Source organism: Dryobates pubescens, chromosome 8 (assembly GCF_014839835.1).
Source record: "Dryobates pubescens isolate bDryPub1 chromosome 8, bDryPub1.pri, whole genome shotgun sequence".
In the NCBI taxonomy this organism is placed as follows: domain Eukaryota; kingdom Metazoa; phylum Chordata; class Aves; order Piciformes; family Picidae; genus Dryobates; species Dryobates pubescens.
In genome coordinates, this window is record NC_071619.1 from 4,533,234 (window position 1) to 4,560,069 (window position 26,836).

At 40.2% G+C, this 26,836-nt stretch overlaps 1 protein-coding gene across 1 annotated transcript in view; it reads right to left on the minus strand.

Annotated features, from left to right (window-relative positions):
• The window catches only part of CCDC172 (coiled-coil domain containing 172), a 32,877-nt gene extending 21,191 nt beyond the window's left edge, over positions 1–11,686 (minus strand). Inside the window, exons 1-5 of the mRNA XM_009905634.2 lie at positions 11,608–11,686; positions 10,583–10,668; positions 5,276–5,392; positions 3,191–3,356; positions 354–455 (exon numbers count right to left, since the gene is read on the minus strand). Of these exons, the coding sequence (XP_009903936.1) occupies positions 354–455; positions 3,191–3,356; positions 5,276–5,392; positions 10,583–10,668; positions 11,608–11,686 (550 nt within the window). The remainder of the gene's footprint in view (positions 1–353; positions 456–3,190; positions 3,357–5,275; positions 5,393–10,582; positions 10,669–11,607) is intronic.
• Positions 11,687–26,836: the final 15,150 nt, after the last annotated feature.

Consider the following 26,836-nt stretch of genomic DNA (forward strand, 5'->3'; position numbering starts at 1 on the left):
TATTATAGGTTAAGGGGAGTTTGACCACAATTTGTTGATTTATGTGTACTTTGAAACCCTAAATTCCCTGTTGAAATATCTGACTTAGCAGCAAAAGTACAAATTTCTTTCTTTTTCATGTGTATAGTTTGTGATTCAGAAAATCTGTAGACTCAGTATCACTGACATTTAAAGTAAATCTCATTTAAATACATGATACTTGTTATAAACATGCTTAAAAATTATGTATGATGTAAAATACATGAAAATCTTTCTTCTATGATTTCTTTTTCTTGAGAAAAATGACAGAAGAGATTTTTCAGAGGCATTTTTCATATCATAACAGTATCATAACAGCTGATTATCAAGCATACCTTTGAGTTCACTTTGGAGAGTACACAAATCCTGCTTTAATTCATTCTTCTGAAGCTGGAGTGCATTTAACTGAACATTTTTATGTTCCATTGATTCCATTTCTAAGGGGGGGAAAAAAAAGTATATTTTGAATTAAAGTTTACTGCAGATTTAATCTTCATGATATAATCTGAATTCACTATTCTTGACTACTTCTACCAGTCTTCAGCTGCCCAAAAAGAACCTTAAATATAAAACCCAATTATATTTTTATATAAACCCCATTTCAAGGGAAATTATACATTACGCAATGCATTCATAACTGTGAAAGAAAATGTTATAGAAATCCACATACATAGAATAAACCAGGTTGGAAGAGACCTTCAAGATCATTGTGTCCAACCCATCAACCAATCCAACCCACCTAAACAACTAACCCATGGCACCAAGCACCCCATCAAGTCTCCTCCTGAACACCTCCAGGGATGGTGACTCCACCACCTCCCCCGGCAGCCCATTCCAATGGGCAATCACTCTCTCTGTATAGAACTTTTTCCTAACATTCAACCTAAACCTCCCCTGGCACAGCCTGAGACTGTGTCCTCTTGTTCTGGTACTGGCTGCCTGGGAGAAGAGACCAACATCCGTCTGTCTACAACCTCCCTTCAGGTAGTTATAGAGAGCAATAAGGTCACCCCTGAGTCTCCTCTTCTCCAGGCTAAGCAACCCCAGCTCCCTCAGCCTCTCCTCATAGGGCTTGTGCTCCAAACCCCTCACCAACTTTGTTGCCCTTCTCTGGACTCATTCCAGCAAGTCAGCATCCTTCCTAAACTGAGGGGCCCAGAACTGGACACAGGACTCGAGGTGCAGCCTAACCAATGCAGTATACAGGGGCAGAATGACCTCCCTGCTCCTGCTGGCCACACTGTTCCTGATGCAGGCCAGGATGCCATTGGCCCTCTTGGCTTATTTTTAATATTATTACTTATTTTTAATATTATTACTTTTTTTAAAAAAATATTTTTACTTATTTTTAATATTATTACTTATTTTCAATGTTATTCAGATCTTTGTCCTATTTTCTTGACCGAGCATAAAAAGCATGTTTTGCTTTAGAGTTACTTCAGCTATAAAGGAAGGTGACTTATCGAGTAGGCAGTAAACAGGCACCTCTCTGCAGGACTGAAAAAAATAATCTGTATTTTGTTTAGTGTCATGGACATTTGAAGCTGAGCATTGAAAGCATCTGGAATTAATTGTTAGTGTTTCCCTCACAACTGGAGGTCCTTACATAATTTTCTTCTTGTGAATTACTTAAACATTTCTCTTTAGTGTTGCCAGGGTGGTCAGGACCATAGCAGACAGAAAGACAGACAAGGTCCAATGTGAAAGGATGGAATCAAGACAGGAACTGAACCTAGAGAGGAGTGTTGGTCATGTTTCATATCCTAATGATCATTTGACTGGTCAGATCTGCAGGAATATGTAAAAATTATCATGAAACTTAGCAAGTGCTCCAACAAAGACCCTTCGGGTTTGGGGTATGTGTGTGTGTGTCTTTGTTTTGTTTTGGTGGTTGGTTTTGGTACTTTCTGGGCCAGAGAAAATACAGAAGGTATCACCAAGTACAAACCCAAATGAACAGTTGTATTGCAGTAACTTTATGATGACTATAATGAATTCAAAGTGCCGGTGCTTGATGGATCATAGAATCAAGAGACTGGAAAGGACTTTAAGGGGTCATCTACTGCATTCCTCCTCCTGAAGGCAGTATCAGCTGTACCTCTGTGATTTCTGACAGATGCTTGTCTAACCTGGTTTTAATGACTTTTGACAAAAGGCTGCTAATTCCTTTGGTAATGGAATCTCCTAAGGCAGAGTATTTCAGTTGTTCTCTGTTCTTAGACTTCTAAACAGCCAGCCAGACTTTTCCTTACTGTGCCTTAAACTTGTTACTTATTATTCAGTTCACTATAGGTATGGAAAATGTAATAAGTTCATATTTTACAAAATCCTTTCTTAATTTAAAGACTGATATCAATCCTCTATCAGTCTTTTCCTTCATAGGTTAAATAACCCAAATTCATTAATATTTTGCCTTCTTATGTTCTCCAGATCTCTGGTCACTCTCACTGGTTCCATGTGGCTTCTCTCCAGCTGGTCCACATTTGTTCTTGAAGTGTAACATCCAAATGTGGAAGTGTGGTACTCCAGCTAAGAGCTCAACTGCCCTAAATAGAGTGAAGGATTATTTTGCATGTCATAGAGGTCAGAATTATGTTTATATCTCAGTATGGTGTTGGCAGTCTGATGTCATTGCCTCATGTTCAGCTTACGATCCATGATGACTCCTATTTCCTTGCTGAGTGACTGCTTTTCAGTCTGACTCTCTGTTCTAGAAAAATCACATATTCTGTATCTTAACTGAAAGACAAAGTTGTGCTGTGGCAGTAGAACACTTGTCCTACATGTTATCTGTGTATATCATTTTTTTGAAGCAAAGGAAATTTACATAGCTCAACTGTAGGTGACTATAATCAGTCCCAACCCAATAGAGTACACTTATGTATCAGAGTGCACCTCTGTGCTGGTTGACATTAGATGCTGGGAGACACTTCTGCAGGTCTGCTTCTTCTTAAAGCGCTCATAGTCAGAAAGGACTGAAGAAGATAGGAGAGCCTTTAATTATTCTTGTGTCGTGTGCTATGTCAGACCACACTCTCTCAGTTTAGTGATAAGAGGAAGTTCCAGATAGCACAGGAATGAAATTAAAATTGTTGTTTTGCACAGCTATATTTCAGTGATTTGTATTTCTTCCCTGATATTACAAGATAAAACAGTTTAATGTGACGCTTACCATTTTTCAACAGGGCTGCCTCGGTCTCTAATTCATTTAATTCAGTCTTGACCTTTTTTTTAACCAGAAGATCTCTGTTACTTGTTAGTCCATACTCATTGTTAAACTCTGTTACTTCTCTAGTAAAATTATCTTCCTCTTCGGTCATTTTTCTCTTTGCATCTGCCTGGGGTAAAGAAAAAAAGAAAAAGGAAACATTGAATGTGGGAAAAAAAAACCCAAAAAGAATCTTTATTAAACTAGGCAGAATAAAACACATTGTGGCTGTTTATCCTTAAACTTGTAGTAAAAAGGTAATATATTTACTTATCCTGACTTATGAGAACATGAAAATCATAGAAGCATAGAATTATAGATCATAGAATCAACTGGGTTGGAAAAGACCTCAGAGATCATCAAGTCCAACCTATTACCTATTACCTAACACCTCAAGACAACTAAAACATGGCTCCAAGTGCCACAGCCAATCCTTTTTTGAACACCTTCAGGTGACTCCACCACCTCCCTGGGCAGCACATTCCAATGGCCAATCTCTCTTTCTGGGAAGAACTTTCTCTTCACATGGAGCCTAAACTTCCCCTGGTGCAGCTTGTCTTTTTGTTCTGGTGCTGGTTTCCTGGGAGAAGAGACCAACCCCCTCCTGGCTAAACCCTCCCTTCAGGTAGTTGTAGAGAGCAATAAGGTCTCTCTTGAGCCTCCTCTTCTCTAGGCTAAGCAACCCCAGCTCCCTCAGCCTCTCCTCATAGGGCTGTGCTCCAGACCTCTCCCCAGCCTCGTTTCCCTTCTCTGGCCACATTCAAGTATCTCAAGTATCTCTCAAAATGGTCTGCAGTTCTCTCATTTTGTCTGCTGGTTTAACCTATTCCCCCCCCTAAAGGATATATTCTTAATAATAAAACATTTTAGAAATCATTACATTGTGTGACTTGCACCAGCATTTTTTCTGGCCACCTCTTCATAGAAATCAGTAGAAAGTTCTGTTGAAAACCAGTAGCATAGTATGGCAGCTATTATTTTTCAGGCTGTTATTAAATGAAATAAAGTTGGAGATTATTCCTGCGCACAAGGCAGACTTACTTCAACACCCACAGTAGCTAACAGGAAAGCTATAGTTGATAGGAAATCATGGTTTAATTTTCTGAGAAAAAAAAAACACTAAAGAGAAAAGCAATATTAAATTAAATTGGCTTTAAAAAATCTCAACTGATTGCTAAATTAAATAACTCCTATATATAGGAGGAAATAAATTGTGACCTGTGTATCAAATGTGACTGGTTACAATTAAAAGCAACTTTGCCCTTCTTTTTGTATAGATAAATAACTCTTCTGTGATATATATTTATTTTTCTTTCTTCCTTTCTATTCTTAGGAATGGGAGTACTTTGGATGCTGAAGAAATGTAATGTAATGAAAAGGATATCTGCCTACTAAAGATTTAGGGCTAATACTAATAGGTCAAGGGAGGTGATTATCCCAATCTACTCCTCACTGTTGAGACCCCCACCTGGAGTACTGTGTCCAGTTCTGAAGCCCCTATTACGGGAAGGACCTGGAAGTCCTGGACCATGTCCAGAGAAGAGCCACAAGGATGAGCAGAGGGCTGGAGCACCTCTCCTGTGAGGACAGATTGAGGGAGTTGGGGCTGTTCAGTCTGGAGAAGGCTCCGAGGTGACCTAATTGTGACCTCCCAGTATCTGAAGGGGGCTACAAGAAGGCTGGGGAGGGACTTCTCAGGATATCAGGTAGTTATAAGACTAGGGGGAATGGAATGAAGCTGGAGGTGGGGAGATTCAGGCTGGATGTGAGGAGGAAGTTCTTCACCATGAGAGTGGTGAAGCCCTGGAATGGGTTGTCCAGGGAGGTGGTTGGGGCGCTGTCCCTGGAGGTGTTTAAGACTGGGCTGGATGAGGCTCTGGCCAGCCTGATCTAGTGTGCGGTGTCCCTGCCCATGGCAGGGGGTTAGAACTAGATGATCCTTGTGGTCCCTTCCAACCCTGACTGATACTATGATGCTATGAAATTTTAAAGCTGCCTACCCTCATGGAGTGTAAAAGAGTTGCCTGAATAACATAGCTGGGAACATACCAAAATTTTAAGAAGACTACTTTTTTGATTCATAAGTTCAGCTTTCTGTTTTTCTAAGCTGTCTTCACGTTTCTTCAGAGTTTCTAGGCAGAGCTGTTTCTCAGACAGATGTTGAACCTTCCAAGAGAAAACAAAACAACACAACAAAAGGTTATAAGGTAAGGTTATTGTTTCATTATTTCGTCTACTTTGATACTGCACACAAAGATCTTGGTCCAGCTAAAACACAGCTGGCATAGCTGCTGGACTAGCAAAAGCATAACAGCCTTTTTTGCCCCAATAATCCAATATCACATCAGGTTGCAAGAGACCTCAAAGATTATCCAGTCCAACCACTGACCCAGCACTGAAGGGTCAACACTAAGCCATGTCCATAAGTGTCAGGTCCAGCTTCTGAAAAGCCTTTCTTAAAAGACACACTTAGTGCTGGTCCATTTATCTAAACTGGTGTTTAAAAGTCTGCTCAGCGTAGGAGCATTTATTTTCAGGTTAAAACCAAGAAAGATATTAATCACATGGGATCTTCTACACAGCATTAAAGTGTCCTTCCTCTAATGGCATAAAGATCATCATGTACCAAATCACAGAATCATAAAAATCACAGAATTCTCAGAGTTGGAAGGGACCTCAAGGTTTTCCATCCCCCCTAGTCCTGTCATTACCTGACACCCTAAAAAGTCCCTCCCCAGCTTTCTTGTAGGCCCCCTTAAGATACCAGAAGACCACAATTAGGTCTCCTTTGAAGCCTTCTCTTCTCCAGACAACAGCCCAAACTCCCTCAGTCTGTCCACATAGGAGAGGATCTCCAGCCCTCTGATCATCCTCATGGCCCTTCCCTGGACATACTCAGTATGTCCAGGTCCTTCCTGTAATAGGGGCTCCAGAACTAGACGCAGTACTCCAGGTGTGGAGTACTGAACAGGGCAGAGGGGGAGAATCACCTCCCTCGACCTGCTGGCTGTGCTTCTCTTGATGCAGCCCAGGATGTGATTGGCTTTCTGGGCTGCAAGTGCAAACTGGTGGCTCATGCTGAGCTTCTCATCCACCAGCACCCCCAAGTCCTTTTCTTCAGACAACAATATCAGAAGGACAGGGCTCCAACATCATTGTTCTGACTGAATAGCTGTATGCATCAACTCTGTTATGCTACACTTGCTTGTGTGAAGGAAGAAGGAATATGCTTTATATTTTTCTGGAATTCTTAGCCAAGGAAGTGTAATGGAAATTAACTCATTGGCTAATGACCATCTGATCATAACCCCCACCCCTCTGCCAAGCACCAAGTTTCTATTCAAGTTCTAGTTTCATTAATTTAAATAAATAGTTCTTGGACAGTCTCAAGCTGTGCCAGGGGAGGTTTAGGCTGGAGGTGAGGAGTAAGTTCTTCCCAGAAAGAGAGATTGGCCATTGGAATGGTCTGCCCAGGGAGGTGGTGAAGTCACCATCACTGGAGGTGTTCAAAACAGGATTGTATGTGGCACTTGAAGCCATGGTTTAGTTGCCGTGAGGTGTTAGGTAATAGGTAACAGGTTGGACTTGATGATCCCTGAGGTCTTTTCTAACCTTATTAATTCTATGATACTATGAGAGCATGCTGTTAAACCACTGCATTTTTAACATTTACTGAAGAGATATTCTTAACATTCTAGGTTGTCTAACCTGAGCTAAGACATATGATAGGATAAACTATAATAGCAGAAAAATAGGGAACAGCTAAGTGTTGAAGAGTCTTGAAGGATAAAATTCATTCATCTGGTGAAGTGGAGAAAAAGAGGGTCAAGAAAATAACTCTGACTGCAATACTCAGAACAGTTAGGGAAAGTAAAGTTATCAGAATTGGCCACAGACTGTAAAAGCATAGGGTAAGTATCAGGGAATCAATTGTGTAGTCAGGCTGACATAGGACTGAGTGTGCAGGAGGAGGAAAGAGGAGGAAAGTGATGTCACAAAGGTAAAAACTGTCAAATTAAATAATGTAGATGATTTTGGGGAGGGTTTAGATGAAGTGCTTCTGATCAAAAACAAACAAAAAAAAAGGAGGAAGATAGTGGAATCAAATGCCCTATGACTAGAGTGTGAGAGGACCATATATTTTTCCCTTATCCTTGACAGGTCCAGCATGCTAAGTGTCCAGGAAGTGCTTGCCTCAGGAATATTTACGTTACACATCAATTCAAAGAGACTTGATGGTCTTATATCATGGTATTTATATGGCTGAATATGACTAGCAGCAGTGCAGTGTCTCCAACTGTAAAATGCATTTGCAACAGATGGGTTTTGGTTTTTTTTAAAGGGATCATTGAACCTTGAAAAGCAAAATGCTATCATTTGGCTTCTAATTACATGCTACCTGATTTTACAGGACAGAAGACAGAAAAGAAAAAGCCTTTCCTAGGAATCTTTGATTGACCACAGGCAGTCTCTGTGAAATAGATGTCAAAACACTTTTGAACTCAGCTTTATCTGCTTGGTCAGGCATAAGCTGCTGTGCATGCATGCACTTGGGTATTTATGCTTATTGAGAACTGCAGTTACTTGGTGCTGGACAAATTGAACAGCAGTAGTTGAACTGCACTATTTAATATTACTTGAACTATGTTAACTGTTGTACACATATATAACCTTAATTCCTGCACTGAAAAAAGCAATTATTTTAAATAATTTTGATGCCTTTATTATCTTTAAACCCAAATACAGTCTGATTGAAATGCATTTTCCCAGTTTGTTTGTTTTCTGTATCTATAACACATCTAAGTGCCAGGTTCTACACATGGGCCACAATAACCCCCCTGCAGTGCAACAGGCTGGGGTCAGAGTGGCTGGAGAGCAGCCAGGCAGAGAGGGACCTGCGGATACTGGTCAATAGTAGACTGAACATGAGCCAGCAGTGAGCCCAGGTGGCCAAGAAGGCCAATGACATCCTGGCCCGTATCAGGAATAGTGTGGCCAGCAGGAGCAGGGAAGTCATTCTGCCCTGTACTCAGCACTGGTTAGGCTGCACCTTGAGTCCTGTGTCCAGTTCTGGGCCCCTCAGTTTAGGAAAGATGTTGAGTTGCTGGAAGGTGTCCAGAGAAGGGCAACAAAGCTGGGGAGGGGTTTGGAGCACAGCCCTGTGAAGAGAGGCTGAAGGAGCTGGGGTTGCTTAGCCTGGAGAAGATGAGGCTCAGGGAAGACTTTATTGCTGTCTACAACTACCTGAAGGGAGGTTGTAGCCAGGTGGGGGTTGGTCTCTTCTCCCAGGCAACCAGCACCAGAACAAGAGGACACAGTATCAAGCTGTGCCAGGGGAGGTTTAGGCTGGATGTTAGGAAGAAGTTATTCACAGAGAGATTGGCCATTGGAATGTGCTGCCCAGGGAGGTGGTGGAGTCACCATCACTGGAGGTGTTTAGGAAAAGACTGGATGGGGTACTTGGTGCCATGGTTTAGTAGATTAGATGGTGTTGGGTGATAGGTTGGACTCGATCTTGAAGGCCTTTTCCAACCTGGTCTGGTCTATTCTATTCTATTCTATTCTATAAATTACTGCACATCAGACTAAACAAGCAAATTAAATATAATTTTGTGGACATCAGTGAAAATATTAATAATCCTGGTGGGTGAAGCACATAAGACTTAATTAGAAATAGTTCTTCAGCTCTTCCCATTAGTTTTTTTAGAGTAGTGGCTCTACTCTTGGGACTTTCTGTACCTAGCACAGAAACCTTGGTTGTAAATCATAATGCATCAATAACAAATTAGCATTCTAAACATGAAATTGTGATGTTCATAAATAAATTTATGAGCAAGACTACAAAGGACTCTACCTAACAAGCAACACTCAGGTATAATCTGTGTTGGTTAAAGAAGTTACTATTTTCAAGTGCTTCGGGGCTATAAGGTTGAGTGATGCATAAAAGCAAGCATGTGAATAACTGCTTGCATGAGTATAGTCTTAATCTGCAACCAGTGAAGATTTGTAAATTAGTTATATTTTATTTTGTCCCCTTCACAGAAATGTTGGGATATATATAGATATATATATATACACACATACTCTTGTAGAAAAGGCAGAAGAGCCTTTATTTGGGAAGGATCAAAATCATCCCTCAAATATTTATTCTCACAATCCCCCAAAGGTTCTTGAAGATATTTATTGAAGTGATAGGATACCACAGTTCTGTCTTCAAAGGAGTTCAAAGGAGGCTCCATACACTTTCCTGTTGTGTATCTGTATTCTGCAAACATAGATACTTAACAGACACAAGAGATGATATTTGGGCTTCATTTCCAAGCACAGACTAAACCATGGATTTTTAAATAATTTGTACCCACAGGTATTAGTGATGGAGCTTAATCTGGAAATCTCTATGTAGTCTGGTTAAACAGAAAGCATAGTAAAATGTTAAAACACTAAACAGATTCATAAACTTTCCTCTGCCTTTGGCACCCCTTGAAAAACTCTTAAGTCTTGTTAGACCTAACTGTGGGCCCAGGGTCTCAGGAAGGCCTTTAGCACATGACTCAAGATCCTGTGAAGCAAACATAGGGAATATTTCAGTCATTTCTGTTAAAGGCCTTTAATGAATGGCAGTGAGCAATGAAGGAATGGTTCCTGGGCCTCTGAAGGAAAGCTCTATAAGAAGTTTCAGGACTGAAGGAAAAATTTTTTCCCTGTGAGGGTGACAGAGCACTGGAACAGGCTGCCCAGGGAGGTTGTGGAGTCTCCCTCTCTGGAGATATACAAAACTTGCCTAGACATGTTCCCATGTAATCTGGTGTAGGTGATCCTGCTCTAGCAGGGGCGTTGGACTAGACAATCTTTTGAGGTCCCTTCCAGCCTCTGAAGTTCTGTGATTCTGTGACTATGAAGAGAGGGCTGCTCACACCATACCTGAACAGTCAGTCTGCCCCAGCTTATGTCTGGTGGCCATGCCTTGAGAACAGGCTGACCTGCCATGGTGGCTGGCTTCCTGGTATGCTCTGTCTGCAGAGCAGAAGTGATGTTTACATGCATGTGTTCTGTGTCCAGTGCTTCCAGAGTCTGGAAGTGTTACCTGGAAATGTTCTTACCGCTGAGGTGAGTGAGTCCCTGAATATCATCAAGGGCAAGCCTAAAGGGTGAGATTTGTGAGAGGGGAAAGACAGCAGATCTGTTTTTTTTTTCACTGCAGAAACACATGGTGTAATGTTTCTCAGTGCTGAATTATTCAGTAGGTGAAGCATGCTCCTTGAAAGTGTTTGTGAATATATTCCTGAAAGAATAGGTCATATATTTGTAAATACAACATATTTCATGCTTGTGTATACTATAAACATGCCTGCTTACCTTACTTTCCAATTCCATTTTTGCAGTGCTCAGCTCCTCTTTTATTTGGTTAATTTTTTCATAACTTCTATTTATGTTGAATTTAGCTGCAACACAACAAAGAGCTGTAAGAATGTGGGCTTGCTTTCTAAAAGTTACATTCTTAGAAAAACATCCCACTGGCAAAAAGCAGCCAGCCCCAGCTGCCTGCCAAGCTTTCACCGACAAAGATGCCCTCATGAAAGCACAACTCAGGCCACTCTGCTTTTCCCTTGTGAAATGGAGAGGCCATGAATTGTGGATTTTGTTTAGAATTAACCAGGTTGGAAAAGACCTTTGAGATCATCAAGTCCAACCTATCACCCAACACCATCTAATCAACTAAACCATGGCACCAAGCACCCCATCCAGTTTCTTCCTAAACACCTCCAGGGATGGTGACTCCACCACCTCCCTGGGCAGCACATTGCAATGGCCAATCTCTCTTTCTGTGAAGAACTTCTTCCTAACATCCAGCCTAAACCTCCCCCGGCACAGCTTGAGACTGTGTCCTCTTGTTCTGGTGCTGGTTGCCTGGGAGAAGAGACCAACCCCCACCTGGCTACAAACTCCCTTCTGTTATCAGATCCACAAGATCACAGAATCACAGAATTTCAGAGGCTGGAAGGGACCTCGAAAGATCATCCAGTCCAACCCCGCTGCCAGAACAGGATCACCTACACCAGATCACACAGAAACACATCCAGGAAGGTTTTGAATATCTCCAGAGAGGGAGACTCCACAACCCCCCTGGGCAGCCTGTTCCAAGGCTCTGTCACCCTCAGAGGGAAGAAAAAAAATCCTCATATTTATGGGAACCTTCCTATGCCTCAACTTCCACCATTGCTCTTGTGCTGTCACTGGGCACCGCCAGCAGAGCCTAGCTCCATCCTCTCAGCAATCACCTTTGACATGTCTAAACACTGATGGGGTCACCTCTCAGTCTCCTCTTTTGCAACTAAAAAGCCCCAGCTCCCTCAGTCTCTCACGAAGGCCACGGGGCAGACCTTGTTGGATAAGGGACCTTTTCTCCCTGGCCTGCTTCTCTGTGAACTGTATTTGCTTGAACAAAGCATCCAGGTTCATTTCTGTCTTCCCCTGGAGCCTGTGGTCTCTCTGGGTCTTGCTGTCTTTGTGGAAGGCTGGTTGATGGAGGCTAGGATGCCCTGGAGGAAGGTGATTGTGGGCCCAGCCACAGCCACAGCTCTGAGCCCACCAGGCCTTGGCTCTGGCTTCTTCCTCTCTGGGATTGGGAAGGAAACCCCAGGCCACAGAGGGAAGGACACAGCTGAGGAGGAAGTGGTGACAGTATAGGGACGTGGAAGCTGCAGAAAATGGAGGGGTGAAAGTGAACCTTGGGCAGAAGGAAACATGGATGGTTGGTAGGGGGAGAGGGAAATGATCAGACAGAGAAGCAGCAGAGTAGAAGCAGGAGAAAAGAGATTTGGCTTGTAAAAGGCAACTGACACTCTGAATCTTGTCAACTGTGCACATCTGTGAAACACTGATTGTGACTCAGGGTCTGGGGAGTTTTACAGAATCAACCAGGTTGGAAGGGTCCTCCAAGATCATCAAGTCCAACTGATGAAATAGCTCTGGGTTTTTGTATTTCTCTAGCACCACATGCTTTATACTGTTTTCCAGTATATTTACAGTAATTTTCAGTTTACTATATTGTTCAGAAGCTGGGTTCTTCACTCCTTGCTTTCTATGGAAGCATCACCATCCTTTTAACATGTTGCATCTGCTTAGATTTATTTTCCTTTTGAAGATTGATGCCTAACCTTAGCAGTTAAGGAAGCAGGTTAAAACCTGCTATCATGCAGAAAGAGATAGTAAAACTGATTGCATAAAACTTAAGTAATGGTGATCAGACTCAACTGAGCTGCACTTCACTGTTAACATAAAATGACAGTGTTTCTGTTCCAGAATGTAATATGACAGTGTCTGTATTATAGTTGGTCTCAGTAAAAGATCATAACATAGCCTGTTGTAGTCCCCTCTGGTGCATACTTCTGTATGAGTTTGCTACGCTCTCAGCTTCGGCAGCCTCCTGGTTTGTACTTTACTGGATGGTATACCTGAATATACCCAGTTAAAAATATAGTTGGTATTCCAGGTTTTGTTCCTGCATCTTGAAAAGGATTAACTGTATTTCCAGTAGGGAATACCTGTGTGAAGTTGGCCCATTTGTGTTGAGACAGAAAAAGCCTGAAGGAAGGGAACTTTATACCTTTCCAGCCTTTTTAACATTGGAAAAGATTAGGATTATTGACAGTCCTGTCTTGTTAAAGAGTTTTCCTCAGAGGAGATGCTATTTTAGAATAGACTGCAGCAGCAAAGTTCAGAAATTAGAAAGAGAAAATCTTTACAAAAAGCCCCAATGATATACACGAGAGTACAAATGTCTTACTAGTGAAAAAAAGAAAGCAAGCTGTTCTAACCTAGCAGAATTAAACTGAGAATCCTGGGAAAATGTTGTGTTACAGCATTTGCTGCTTCACAAGCGCCATGTTATAGCTGATAGCGTGCTACAAAATGGTGCTTTTAAATGAAAAGACATTGCTCTACCCCAGAAAGAAGATGTGGGGTGTGAGGAAATTTGAAAACCTGAAATTAGCGCATTACGTTGCAGGAAATGCAATTATTTCTTTTCAAATGGAACAAAGAGCAACCGAGGGGAAAGAGTTCACAAAAGTGAATTTAGAAAACGTTTCAAAGCGAAGCTTCCTACCCAAAGGCCAAAGGTAAAGCAGATGAGTCAAATGGGAACATTTGATGATTGAGACAGTGATTCGTTACACAGGTCTGATGAGAGAGAAAGTCATTTTGCAGAATTCAAGAAAATGAACTGCTCTATCAGTGGATCAAGGAGAAAAGAAAATGAAAAGCTTCCTTTGAAGTTCTTGAGACTTGACTGCTTTTGTGTTTCAAACTGAGAAATCTGCTGTAGGCTGGAATGGTGTTCAGTGTTACTCATTAAAGAAACAACTGTGTTTCATGGAGGGTGCTTTAGTGCCGCTAATTATGGCAAAGGAATTGCTCTCCCTAGAAAGAAGGGTCTGGCTCCAACTGTACTTCTCACTGTCTGAGAATGACCATTCAGTGTGATTAACAGTTCTGTAAAGCAGTTGTTCAGAGGCTGAAAAAATTCAAAGTGTGACAAGTATTTGACATTAAGCTTCATTAGCATTTGACTCTCACAGCTATTTGCCTTGTGCTTGTTTTCCACGTGGCTAATAACTCACAACAACAACTCACAAAAGTGAGTCACATGTCAAACATATACAAGAGCTTTCAGAATCAGGATCAAGACCACGACTTTACAGGTGTGTAGTTGTCTGGCTCCCATGGAAATGGGTGAGATAGTAGGAACCTAAATGTTTCAGAGTAAAAGTAAAATGTGAATTACCTTTGCTCACCTCCATCTTTTGCAAAGTATAAGATCTTTTGTAAATCACTAGCTGTTAGAAAGGTGACTTCAATTTTATTGTGTCAGTCATATCAGTACATCCTAATCTCAATCTCTATCTGTATCTTAATCACTGCGTTGTAATCAGGTCATGTCTTTCTAGTGTACTTCAAAATTAGTAATTGCCCTTTGTAATCAGGCTGCTGTGCTAATAGTGAAGTTTCTTCTATAAGTTTATTCTCCAGTTTGCGTAGAAAGAAGAACAGAGAGATTTTATTTGCAATTTCAAGTCACTATAAAAATATTTATTAGTGTCATTTATTCCTAAATTGTATGTCCTCAGACTGTTTCAACAATGTGTTGGTTTTTTAAGGCTAAAAATGGAAGAGACAAAGGTAAAGAAGCAGTGGGGTAAAAATGAGATGATGCAATATAGTCTTCGCCATAAAAAATGTATAGTAGAAGCTAGATATTATAGAATTATAGTCACAAATAGATTTCCTCTTTTGCTTTTAAGTACTGCTAGTATATTTTTTTCCCATACACCAACTATACTGCTTACTTTCAAAATGTATTTACAGCAAACTCTCTTCTCAAAGCACATTACTTTGGTCTTCATTTGCTCTTGGTGGTCTTTGTATTTACCATCCATTTTTTGCACTGTTTTCTTACATGAAAGAATAAAGCTAAATTATTCTGTGGCACAAATTCACAGCTATCTTTTCATGTTCAATGCTGAAGTCTAAGCTATTCTTGACTGGAAATAATATATGTATGTGTGTGTCTGTCTGTCCATGTATATATACATAGAAAAGAATGAAAAAGCACTAACCACTTGGAATGCAGTGTTGAGCAGCAATGATGATGGAGAGAGACCACAAATGGTGAGAGAGCCAGTAATAATTTGGCATAAGTAAGCACAAGAAATAGAAGACTTATTCAAAAGTAATTTTTAATGTGGCTTTTAAAATCAAAGCTTTAGCTCTACTGTTTTAAACTCAATTGTTAAAACACAGTCAGCACTGCAAAGTGATAACCTAATCCCATGGGTTTAATGTAAATGAAGAACATTTTGTGTGGTTGCTCTTCCACTCCCACTGGCCACCCATTGCATGCAGGGGGGGACAGAGGTATTCTGTCTCTTCCATCGCTGCCTCCTGCCCAGGCTGGGTGGGATGGGGGGAGCACAGAAACAGCAGAACAAGCACTTGGTTGTCTCTGCTTGAATATGCTCGTATTTCTAGTAATGAAAAGGAGAAAGGAGAGGAGAGGAGAGGAGGGAGAGAACTTGGCTATTTCTGTAAACTTAGAGCAGGGCAGAAGAGGAATATTGAAATTCATTAATAACCTGCCTATCTCTATTTCCTGAGGAACCTAGGTTAAACACAGTCTAGTTATTATCTAGAGAAAAGTGAGAGCAAACTGCTAACTCTGTGGCTGGAAGCTCTCCATTTCTAGTACACTTCTCAGCAAGGGACTCATGAATGGACAGTTTCCTCCTTGCTAAAGAGAGGAAATTGAGGGGGGGGAAAAAATCATATTATAAAATATAAATAAAGGGAAGTGTTGAAATAAATTCCTGGCAAATTCTATGCAGATGAATTTGGAAGGTTTCTCTGTACCCCAAATCCCTTTTTTGTTTGTTTGTTTGAATTTCTTTTTTTTCAGGTGGCAAAATTGTGAGTTCCTGAAAAGCCTTGTGAATTATAATGTATTAAAAGCCACAAGGAAGTAACTTTGTGTTTTCCCTAACATGGCTGGCTGCAATGGAGAATTAGCTATAGTCTTCATCATTTTGGTAGGAATGTAAACAACTTCACAACAGATGTTCTTTATAAGGCCAGAGCCTCGCATTTGCATCGTGATATCTCTGCTTAAGTCTTATAGCCAAGGTTTTGTTTAATTCCATCTGGAAAGGCTTCATTGGATCCCTTTGGATTACAAAAGCAAAGAGTATTCTTTTGTGCTTTTAAATCTACATTTTTCTCTTGTCTTTGGTTATAATCACTTAGCACCTGCTGTGCTGATTACAACTGATTGGGAGCTGTGCTGTTATATGGGTAGTCACATTGTTCCTCTGTAGCGTTTTCAAGTCTTAAATATATTTCAGTTGTTTCTTTTACTGGATATATAAGTTTATAAGTTTATCCCCCCCTCCTTTTTTTTTTTTACTCCCCCATTCTTTAGTATTTGGATAAGCAACAGATGAGGCTCTCACTTTGAAATATTTATCAGAGCTCTTATTTATTTTGGCATAAGGCTAGTAACTTTTCTAATGGAGAAAGAATTTCTCAACTCTGCAGTGCATATCACAGTACAAAATACTGCCTTGGCTTTGCATTGTCATAGTAAATGTTATTAATTATTTGGCTGTAAAAGTGCAGTTTGCTTTATATCAATACAATCACTAAGTTGGCACCCAGTGGAAGCAAGACCAGAAGCAGTGAAAAAATAAATACTCTTTATATTTTAATTGTCTGTACCTTCCATTCTTGAAAGGGATCAGCTTTATCATTTTGTGTTAGCAGAAATGAAAATGAATTATCAGTTATGTTGTAATGCCCTGTGAGAAGGTGGCTACTATTAAATCTTCTGAATAAAAGGTTAGTAGAGGGCTGGGATTTCATGCGAGAGATGTAATCTAATTGCAATGCATTAAATAATCTGTTGAAGATTCTTCATCTTAACCAATTCAGTATGGTGTGCTCCCTAAAATCATGTAGCACCAGCATGCAACTTATCATAGAATGATAGAATAGTCTGGAAGAGACCTCCAAAGGTCACCTACTCCAACCCCCCACACAGTAAGCAGGGGCATCCTCAACCAGATCACATTGCCCAGAGCCCTGTTGAGCCTCACCTTGAATACCTCCGGGGATAGGGCCCCAACCACTTCCCTGGGCAACCTGTTCCAGTGTAGTACTACCCTCATGGTAAAGAATTTGCTCCTAAAATCCAGTCCAAATCAGCTCTTCTGTAGTTTGAAGGCATAGCTCCTCACCCTATCACGGCAGGCTTTTGCAAACAGACTCAGAATCATAGAGTGGTCTGGGTTGGAAGGGACCTCCAAAGGTCATCTAGTCCAACTTCCCTGGTTTTGTCACATAAATGTTATCTTAATCATAGAAAAATCTTAATGAACACTGAAACATAAAAAGTAAGAATTTTACAGCCAAACTAAAAAAGAATTCATTTTGTTTTCATTTCAATTGAATCTCAGAAGTTCATACACAATGCTTCTAAATTCTCAGATGAGCAGCTGTCATTATTTCTTCTGAAATACTTGAGGAGATTTAAAAACGCTTGTGTTTGCTCTTTAAGCTTCATTTCTACTTAATGCTGCTGTTATAGGAAAAAGAATATGTGCAGATGACTGGAATAAAACTGCTTTATTGTCTTTACTCATAATAAGAGCATTATTTAGTGCCAGGTTAGACAACTGCTATACTTCTGCTGCATGCTTTATAGCCAAACGAGTTTCTCTGCAAGCTGGAATTAACTCTTATATGAAACCAAGAGCTGTCCATTATACTTTTTAGGCTTCTCTGATAATAGTTTTCATAAGATCAATGTTATGGTTCCATCCATGGTCCTGCTTAAACATATGACAGTTTCCTTGGATATTTGGAAGATTTGGCTCATGGCCTGAAGTAGGCAGCTGCAGGGATTATTCCACATTGCCTGCAAGCGCCCATACCAAGGAAGCACTATCAGAGGAATGGCTATTTCAACTTGACTAAACCAAACCTGAATCTGAAAAACCTGCTCTTAACATAACTACTGAAACTGCATGATGTTACAAAACCTCTCACCAAAATGGGGCCAGATGGTATTTTTTTTTATAAGTGACAAACTGTTTTGTAAGAAAATTCTAATTATTTATTTGGGGAAAAAAAAAAAGCTGCTGTTCCTATGCCTTCAAAATATCCTGAGCAGTTTTTAGAAAACTTTTTATTTTCCTCTAGAATATTATGGGGAAAGTATGTTCTACCTGCAGCCTTTAAAAACTGCTGTGCAAAACTCAATCAAATAAATAGATCTCTATAAAACGGTGCCCTCTATTTTCTGTGCAGCCCTTTGTGGGCAGAGGAACATATTTAATGAAGACTTAACAATGATAAAGAACACTATATAAACTTAACTGCCTATTGATTCAGATGTTATGCTGTGATTTCATCTTTTCTAAAGATGACAGGAGAAAAGAGAGGACCTATAGCTGCGTATCTATGCCTTCCATATTCCTTCTCACCGCTGATTCTGGCAGATTAGCTATCTTTAATCCCGAAGTTTTCAAAGGCTTCATAGCACACATCTGCAAACATATGCCAGGACTCAGCACACAGGCAGGATAATGAAAGCATTGAATCCAAGTAAGAGTAGAAAATCACAGCTGCAGTAAGCATGTATTATCAATTGGGCCACATTCATGAGTTCATAATTTACATTGTATTACAGTCACATCTTTGCAGAAGCATTAAACATGTCTGCTCGCAGATTGTGTGAAAAGTATGTAAATAGCTCTTGTGGGTTTGTCTTTTTGCAGCTTGTTTTTTTAGAAAGAAGATAACAGAAGGAAAAAATAATTAGAATAACTAGAAAAATGCTGCTTCCTTTAGCATAGTTCCATTTCTCCTATTTGGGGAATTAAATCAGAACAGTTAAAATACTCTTAGTAAGTCAGTTCTTTGAATTCAAAATTAATATCGATAGCTAAGGCTTCAGAGCTCATAAACCCAGTGTTTCCACATATGTTTTGACTTGTTCCTATTTTCCTTTCCTTTCCCCTTTCCTTTCCCCTTTCCTTTCCACTTTCCTCTTTCCCCTTCCCCCTGGGTAGCCCATTCCAATGGCCAATGACTCTTTCTGTGAAGAACTTCTTCCTAACATCCAGCCTAAACCTCCCCTGGTGCAGCTTGAGACTGTGTCCTCTTGTTCTGGTGCTGGCCACTCAGGAGAAGAGACCAACCCTCACCTGGCTACAACCTCCCTTCAGGTAGTTGTAGACAGCAATAAGGTCTCCCCTGAGCCTCCTCTTCTCCAGGTTAAGCAACCCCAGCTCCCTCACAGGGCTTGTGCTCCAGACCCCTCCCCAGCTTTGTTGCCCTTCTCTGGACACGTTCCAGCAAGTCAGCATCTTTCTTAAACTGAGGGGCCCAGAACTGGACACAGTACTCAAGCTGTGGCCTAACCAGTGCTGAGTACAGGGGCTCCCTGGGCAGCCTGTTCCAGTGATGTGGCAACCTCAAAGTAAGATTGTTTTTCCTTATGTTTAGGTGGAACTTCCTGTGTTCCAGACTGTGCCCACTGCCTCTTGTCCTGTCACTGGGCACCTCTGAAAAGAGTTTGGCCCCATCCTCTTGAACCCCCACCACTGGGACATTGATACAGTCCCCTCTAATAGCCAAGAATTTAACTGCACAATTAAACCAAATGTGAAGACTTTCTTCAGACACATTACTTAAAGGGAGACCGAAAGTAAGGAAACCCAGAGTATCAGGAATGCAGTGGAGATTAACTACAATCTAGGCATGATTAAAACAGTAAATGAATACTCTGTCTCATTTTTCAGAGGGCATAATGCAGAATCATAGAATTGTAACAAAGTGCTTAAGGGAATGAAGACAGAGCAGTGGAAGTTTCCATAAGTGAGCTCTCAGCTATGCATAGCCTACTTACTGTGATGGAATGGAATGGAATGGAATGGAATGGAATGGAATGGAATGGAATGGAATAGAATAGAATAGAATAGAATAGAATAGAATAGAATAGAATAGAATAGAATAGAATGGAATTAACCAGGTTGGAAAAGACCTTTGAGATCATCGAGTCCAACCTATCATCCAACACTATCTAGTCAACCATGGCACTAAGGAGAGGGTTAAACAATACTCATTTCAGGGCACTGAAAGAATCCTCAAATGCAACTGCTGATTTGTACAGAATCCTTTTGCAAGATTTTATACATATCTCTTCATTCAGAGTTGGCTCAATACAACTTAAGAATGATAAAGTTCTTCACTGTACTCATAAAAGGGGAAAGAGGTGATCAAATAGAAAGCAGGCATGGTAATTTGACCTCAACACTAAGCAAGGTCTTAGAGCAGGTTTTGAAGGAAAAAAATTATCAAGGACCTAGAGGTAAATGGGGAAAAATCTACAACATGGTTTTACCAAGGGTAGATCATATCAAACTAACTTAATCTCTTTCTTTGATAAGATAATTGTCCTAGAGAGGAGTAATGCAGTAGACCTAATCTACCTTGACTGAAATAGGGCATTATATTGTTCCTTGTGGGAAGTTATTTAAGGTGGAGAAGATCGGCTTTTAGTGCAAGAACTGTAAGGTGGAAGGGGAACCTAGTAAAGGGCTATATTAGAAGAGAGCTCCTGTAAAAATGGAAATATCAACATGAAAGGAGTTCATTAGTAGGATTCTTCTAGGCCTGGTCTTGGCACTGATCGAAGTAGTATTTTTGAAGTTGATAAGAGACTGGACATGGCATTAAGAGATGGCACAAAACTGGAATGTGACTGGCATAGCAGGAAAAAACCCAATAAAAGACCTTATGGACTCACAAGATGGAAACATGGTAGTAGGAAGGGAAGTAGAGCTGTGTACTTGGGGATTAATATCCTGTTCTTATAGTATAAATTCCTGTCCTGATAATTGCTGGTGGCAAGAGGTTTCATTAAGTAGTCAACTCTGTGGTGACTCTGAGCCACCATTATATCATGGCCACGATGCAGTTTCAGGGTGTGTTAGATGAAGAACTTTTGTGTAGACAGTAAAGTGTTAATATTGCTCCCCAAGGCACTGGCAAGACAAGTCTGAGAACATTGTTTACAGTTCTGATGACCCAGATTGAGCCACAGCAGGTGCAGAGTGGGATGGTTAGGGGAAAGGAGTACCTATTTTCTCAGCTGAGATGAAAATAGCTTATCTGGCAAAACAAAGCTTGAAAGGGCATATGGTTATATCTTTAATAGTACATGTGGGGGTAGACGTGAGGGAAGGAGATCTTTTATGTTAAAGGATAACACTATTTCAAGATCAGATACTTACAAACAATTATGAATATATGAAGAGTTTAAAAGAAGGTTCTTGGCAATTTGTGCAGAGCTCTGGAACTGCTTTCCAGACAAGGTCATGGAGGCAGGGACCTGAACTACTTCCAGATGGAAATTTATAAATTAATGAAAGGATATGTGTGACATGGTGAAGTGATCATGAGTCAGAATATAAACGTTGTGCTCTAAAGCTCTGGGTACTTACTGACATTGACCGAGAAGTGTAATGGGAAACTTGTCTGTGTACTTTTCTTACACAGCCCTTAAACGGAAATGTTTTCAGCTGCTCCGTGTGCCTCTTCTTCTATTCCTCTGCATTTTCCAGGACTTTAAAGTTCCTTCTTTGTGCATAGCATAGGAGAAAGAGACCGCCCTTTCTTAAATGATAAGATTGGTAGCAGGTAAAAATGAGGTAGTTTGTTAGGATGTCAGGTGTTAGCTGGATGTAACAGGGTTAAATTTGTTAGGATGTCAGGTGTTAGCTGGATGTAACAGGGTTAAATTTATCACCTGAATGGGATCAGGAAGTAATTTTTCTCTAAGTCACACTGGCTGGGGTTATGGAGAGTATTGTTTTTGTCTCTAACATAAACTGTCTGAAATGGGCTGTGAGTTTTTATCTTCTGAAGTGCCTGCTCTTGCAGACTACTAAGGTGTGGCTGGTCAGGAAATTTCCTTACTTTAATACCTTCTACTGCCCTCTGACACATTGGTGTTTTTCAGTCTTTTATTTTCCTGAGGATTGTGACTGTGATGTAGGACATCCTTTCAGTATGCTATACAACTTGATTCAATGTTCACCTTTTGAGATCTGTCAAGGGGTTCCTCTGAATACGAAAATCTCCTTTTATTGAGGTAGCATGGAGCAGAATAGCAGGCAGTGAAGGATACTTCATATGCATTGGTAAGTTTTGAAACAGAAGTTTGCTCATTTTTGTAGACCAGATATTCCTGAGGCCTTATAGACCTCTAAGTGATGATTCTAGCTTAAAGGATCTTCAACTACTGGGAGGATATCATAGTTTGTTAACTGGGATTCTCAGGGCTTCCTAGCTTGGGTTTTCACTAACACACTTGCAAATGCTTCACCTTATGACTAAATGAATGAGGTTCTTTTGACTTTATAAAATCCATTTTATAGTAACTACAGACACAGTGTTTTTCCTCCTACTACTTGGAAAGTGATAGTGCTCTATCTCATTAAGTGTAAAAAAGAGTCTCTGGCAATTAGGCTCCTAACTCATCTGTCATAGTTAGGTGGATGCAATTAGATGGGGTGTAAATGCACTGTATTTTTTATGTTTAGTACTAAAGATTGCTCTTTTACACAGATACAGAACCTCAGACTAGAGGCCACAAAGGACATAATGGTGTTAAAAATCTACTACAGTGCAAATTATTGATAAACCTGTGCTTGTAGTGGCTGTGCTGATATCTTTCATGCCACTAATAAAACCAAGATACTCAGCTTGTTTCTTGAGCTCTGGATAAACACACTCTGAAATTGGACAGTTCATTCCTCCTGAACTGCACAGTGGTATCAATGTGCTGGTACTGTGATGTGGTTTATCTCTTGAGATCGAGGAAATTGGAGTTTGAAAGTTTTTCTTAAAGCAGAGGAGCATAATCTACAGCTATGCATTTTGCACCTCTCCTTGCTTTTCTTGTCAGAAAAATAAAATTGCAGATTCATAAGTCAGGTCAAATCTAGTCTGCAGCTGTTTTCTTGAGCCCTATCTTGACATACTTAGATAAATCATCTTTTGGTGAAGAGATGGCCTGAAACCTGTATAGAAAAGGCACATCTCTAAACCTGCCAGTCCTCCAAAATCCTCATGTGGCATCTGCTTTGAATTTTAAGAGTTATCTGCCAGAGAGGCAAACAGCAAAATCACCAAGCCAGTTGTTATTCATTCTTTGTATCACTGTCTCTGTGCAGTCCAGTCTTACAAGCCATGGAACCTTTCAAGCAATAGTTGGCAGTTGCATGGCATATGTAACTTTCTAAATCTAACCCTCTCAGATGGAGAATGGATACTCCCACACTTCTCAGTCCCTTTTGGCTACCATCTGGAACAGCAATAAAATAAAGCTAGCTATTTTAATTATCATCCTAGGTACATCCTAGCTTTTTTTTTTTTCCTTCTTTAATAAATTTTCTAATTTAAATGTAAGCAGAAAAGTTTCTGCTGAGTCATTTACAATTAACTAGTTAAAAGTTTTGGTTAGAAACACAGGATTTTTGGAGTGGATTCTGTCAGATTGTTTTCATTTTAGCAAGCGTAATACTCCTCTCCTACCCCTCCCCCTCATTACTGTTGTCTAAGATATTGTCATCAGGTGTTTATTTTCCTTTTATGTTGCAGGGAAACTTTGATGCATAAATCAGGGAAAGCTTTAGGTTCCTGATATCAAGAAAGTCCTCCTACTAAACAGAGACCTGCATCTGTTGGCAGAGAGTTAGCTACCTTGTCCTTTTACATGTGCACCACAGATGTGTCACACAGCACCTCAGCAAAGTGTTTAGTCACCTCCTTTTAGGGTCCCTGTTGCAAACCAGAGCAGGGCTGAATTTGTGTTTACAAGTCCACCCAAAGGACCAAAAGTGAACTCCACTATGCATAATTCAAAAGGAAACAGTACAATATTTCAGTGCTCATTTTAATTGCCAAGGAATTGTGTTTCTCTGCAGAAGTGTTGGATTGAGATCTTTAAGTGTGCCAAGGATAGAGTGATTTGGGTTGAGGCAAAGGAGAAAGGCTGACCTCTCCAAGTGGCCTATATTGTTAGGAACTCTCAGAGCATGTGGAATCAGAGGTATTGTAGAGGCTAGAGTACTTGCCCAGAACAGGAAACATTTGATTTTGTATTCTCACAGCACTAGGGAAATCAACATCTCGCTTGCCTACAACATTACCAGGCACCACACTCAGATGGGAGCATTCAACAGCAAATTGTGTGAGAGTTATAGAGTAAGAATCAGAACAAGCAAGGTGTGGTGTTAGTGATTATGATACCATGCTTCCAGAATTGTTTTTGTCTGACAACTATGCAAAATGTTCCCAGAGTCCTCAGAATACTTCTTCCACCTTACATATTAAGCCTGAAGCATATTCTAAGTTCATTACAGCCCAGGCTTCTCTTTTGTCTAGTATCAGAATTGAAATGAGATGGGCCTTATCCATATGACAAATGGCTTGAAGAAATGAGTTATCTTGGGGAGACATTTAAGAGTATTCAATGGATGGCATAAATTTTTACTAGTTTCCTTAAACATTGATCCAGTAACAATATTAGCCTGAATATGTGACCCTAATTAAAATGGAATACAAAGTTGTTTACAAACAATTGTACTGGCGAGAGGAATATATATATATATATATGTATAATATAATATATTTTCTTTCCCAAGGAGGCTTTATGTTCTGTTTGTCATCATATTTTATAGTACTGGATTCCATTTGGACCAAATATATATCTCTGTGTGTATATATATATGTGTGTATATATATATATGTGTGTGTGTGTGTATATATATATATATATGGTAGTCTGAAACAGGAGTCAGCAGTAACTGATTTCCCCTGAATCGCTGTCAGCTGATGCTTGGAAGGTAGATAAGGAAGAGGATTTTTGAGATGCTTTCTACAAAGCACTAAGATTATGAGTGTTAAGAAGACAGTATTGGAATAGAAATCAACTGGGAGAGCTCATCTGAGACAAAATATAGCCTGTCTTTTGATCCAGGATCGGGGTACACAACCCAAGCAAAGCAGAACAACTCATTACAGTGTTAAACCCAAATGCATTTTAGTAGCTCAGGCAAATGTTGTGGTATCTGATGCATTCACACTACTAATACTTGTAGGCTTTGAATAAACACAGGGCTGCTGCTGTATTTTCATAGAACAGAATAGAATAGAATTAACTAGGTTGGAAAAGACCTTTGAGATCATCGAGTCCAACTTATCATCCAACACTATCTAATCAATTAAACCATGGCACCAAGCACCCCATCCAGTCTCTTCCTAAACATCTCCAGTGATGGTGACTCCACCACCTCCTGGGCAGCACATTCAATGGCCAATCACTCTTTCTATGAAGATCTTCTTCCTAACATCCAGCCTAAACCTCCCCTGGCACAGCTTGAGACTGTGTCCTCTTTTTCTGGTGCTGGACTAACCTCTGGAGTCTATGCAACTGGATTTTGAGGATATTGGGCATTTTTCCAGGTTTTCTAGATATTTGGTGGGCTTCTCAGCACCTCATGTAAGCTGGAGAGATAAGCATAAATGGTCCCTGCACAGGAACACATTGCATGGTGAGCCCAACATCAGATATATTCGTAAGAGCTGCAGTTGCACAGCATAGTCCTAAATACCTCTGGTTTGTGAATCTTGCACAGAAACATGGTGACTTTGCCTTGGCAAAATCATTTGTAATGCTACACCTAGTCCTTTCTTGCCTTTAAAATTTTAATATGCCATGGGAAACCTGATTTCAATCATTACAGAAGTAAAAACATTCTTGAGTGATTTTAAAGTACAGTAAATTCAGCAACCAAGTGCCTCTGTTTAGAAATGGTTTTACTTCAGAGGGAAAGCTGTAAAACTTAAAAAAGTCTTGAGCAGATAGCTTTGACAGGCCAGTCACATAATTATGCAAACCATAAGCAACACAAAGCTCAGAGTAGGACTTCATGGGCCCCCAAACACTGGAAGATTTTTGTTTGGATATATTGCAGATGTACTGGCCATGTTTGGGCTGGCATTGCAAAACATGCTCAGGAAAGTAGCCAGGGAGCCTGGATCAGTTTGCCCTCTCTTTGACCAGTACTTGTCAGCTTGGCTAGGAAAGAGACAGCTGGATATATTTAGATTTCCCATCAAGTATTCATGTTCTAGTAAGCATCCTCCTGTCTCTGCATGTCAAGAGAGATTCTCAACAAAGAAACTTAAGTTTTTGTATACCAACATCTTAGCAGGATTCAGACCTGTGACTAAGTCCAATTCTTTTTACCAGTCATTTTATTTCACCTTCAGTTTAGGATTTATCTGCTCAAGAGTTCTGATAGTTAAAAGTATCGCTAAAAGACATTCAAGAGAGTGAAACAAGCTGAGGGAAACTTCTGCATGTCTGACAGCTCTCTTAAACATCTTCAGTCAATATTAATCAACTGGTACATTCCACTTAAAGAGGAAATCTTACAGAAAAAAACACTTGTGGTCATTTGTGGAAATCTTGCAGGAAGAACACTCTTAGTTATTACTCTGGGGGGGGGCAGAAAATTATCTTCTGGCAGGGATTCTTTCCCTTCCTTCCCCCCATTGGATAAAAGATAATTGAAAATTTATCTTTTTTCCCCCTACTTTTTTCATGAGTTCTAAACAACATTTTTAAATTAATATTGACTGGGCAGTGAAGGCATTTTCACCTTGCCTTCAATACACTGTCTCGGTGCTGAAGTGAGTTATTTCACATGCCTGAAAAAGGACACTTGTCAGAAATCAATAACCTTGAAATTTGTGCCATTTGTACTTTAAGTTGGGTATATCACTTTAATTCAGTCTGTTTACAGTAGAATAAAAGCCTATGTGGACAATTGTCACAAAGCACCTAGGTGTTGAATAATACTCCTTTAAATTGCAGAATCATAGAATCAAGCAGGTTGGGAAAGACCTCAGAGATCATCAAGTCCAACCTAATACCTAACACCTCATGGCAACTAAACCATGGCTTCAAGTGCCACATCCAAT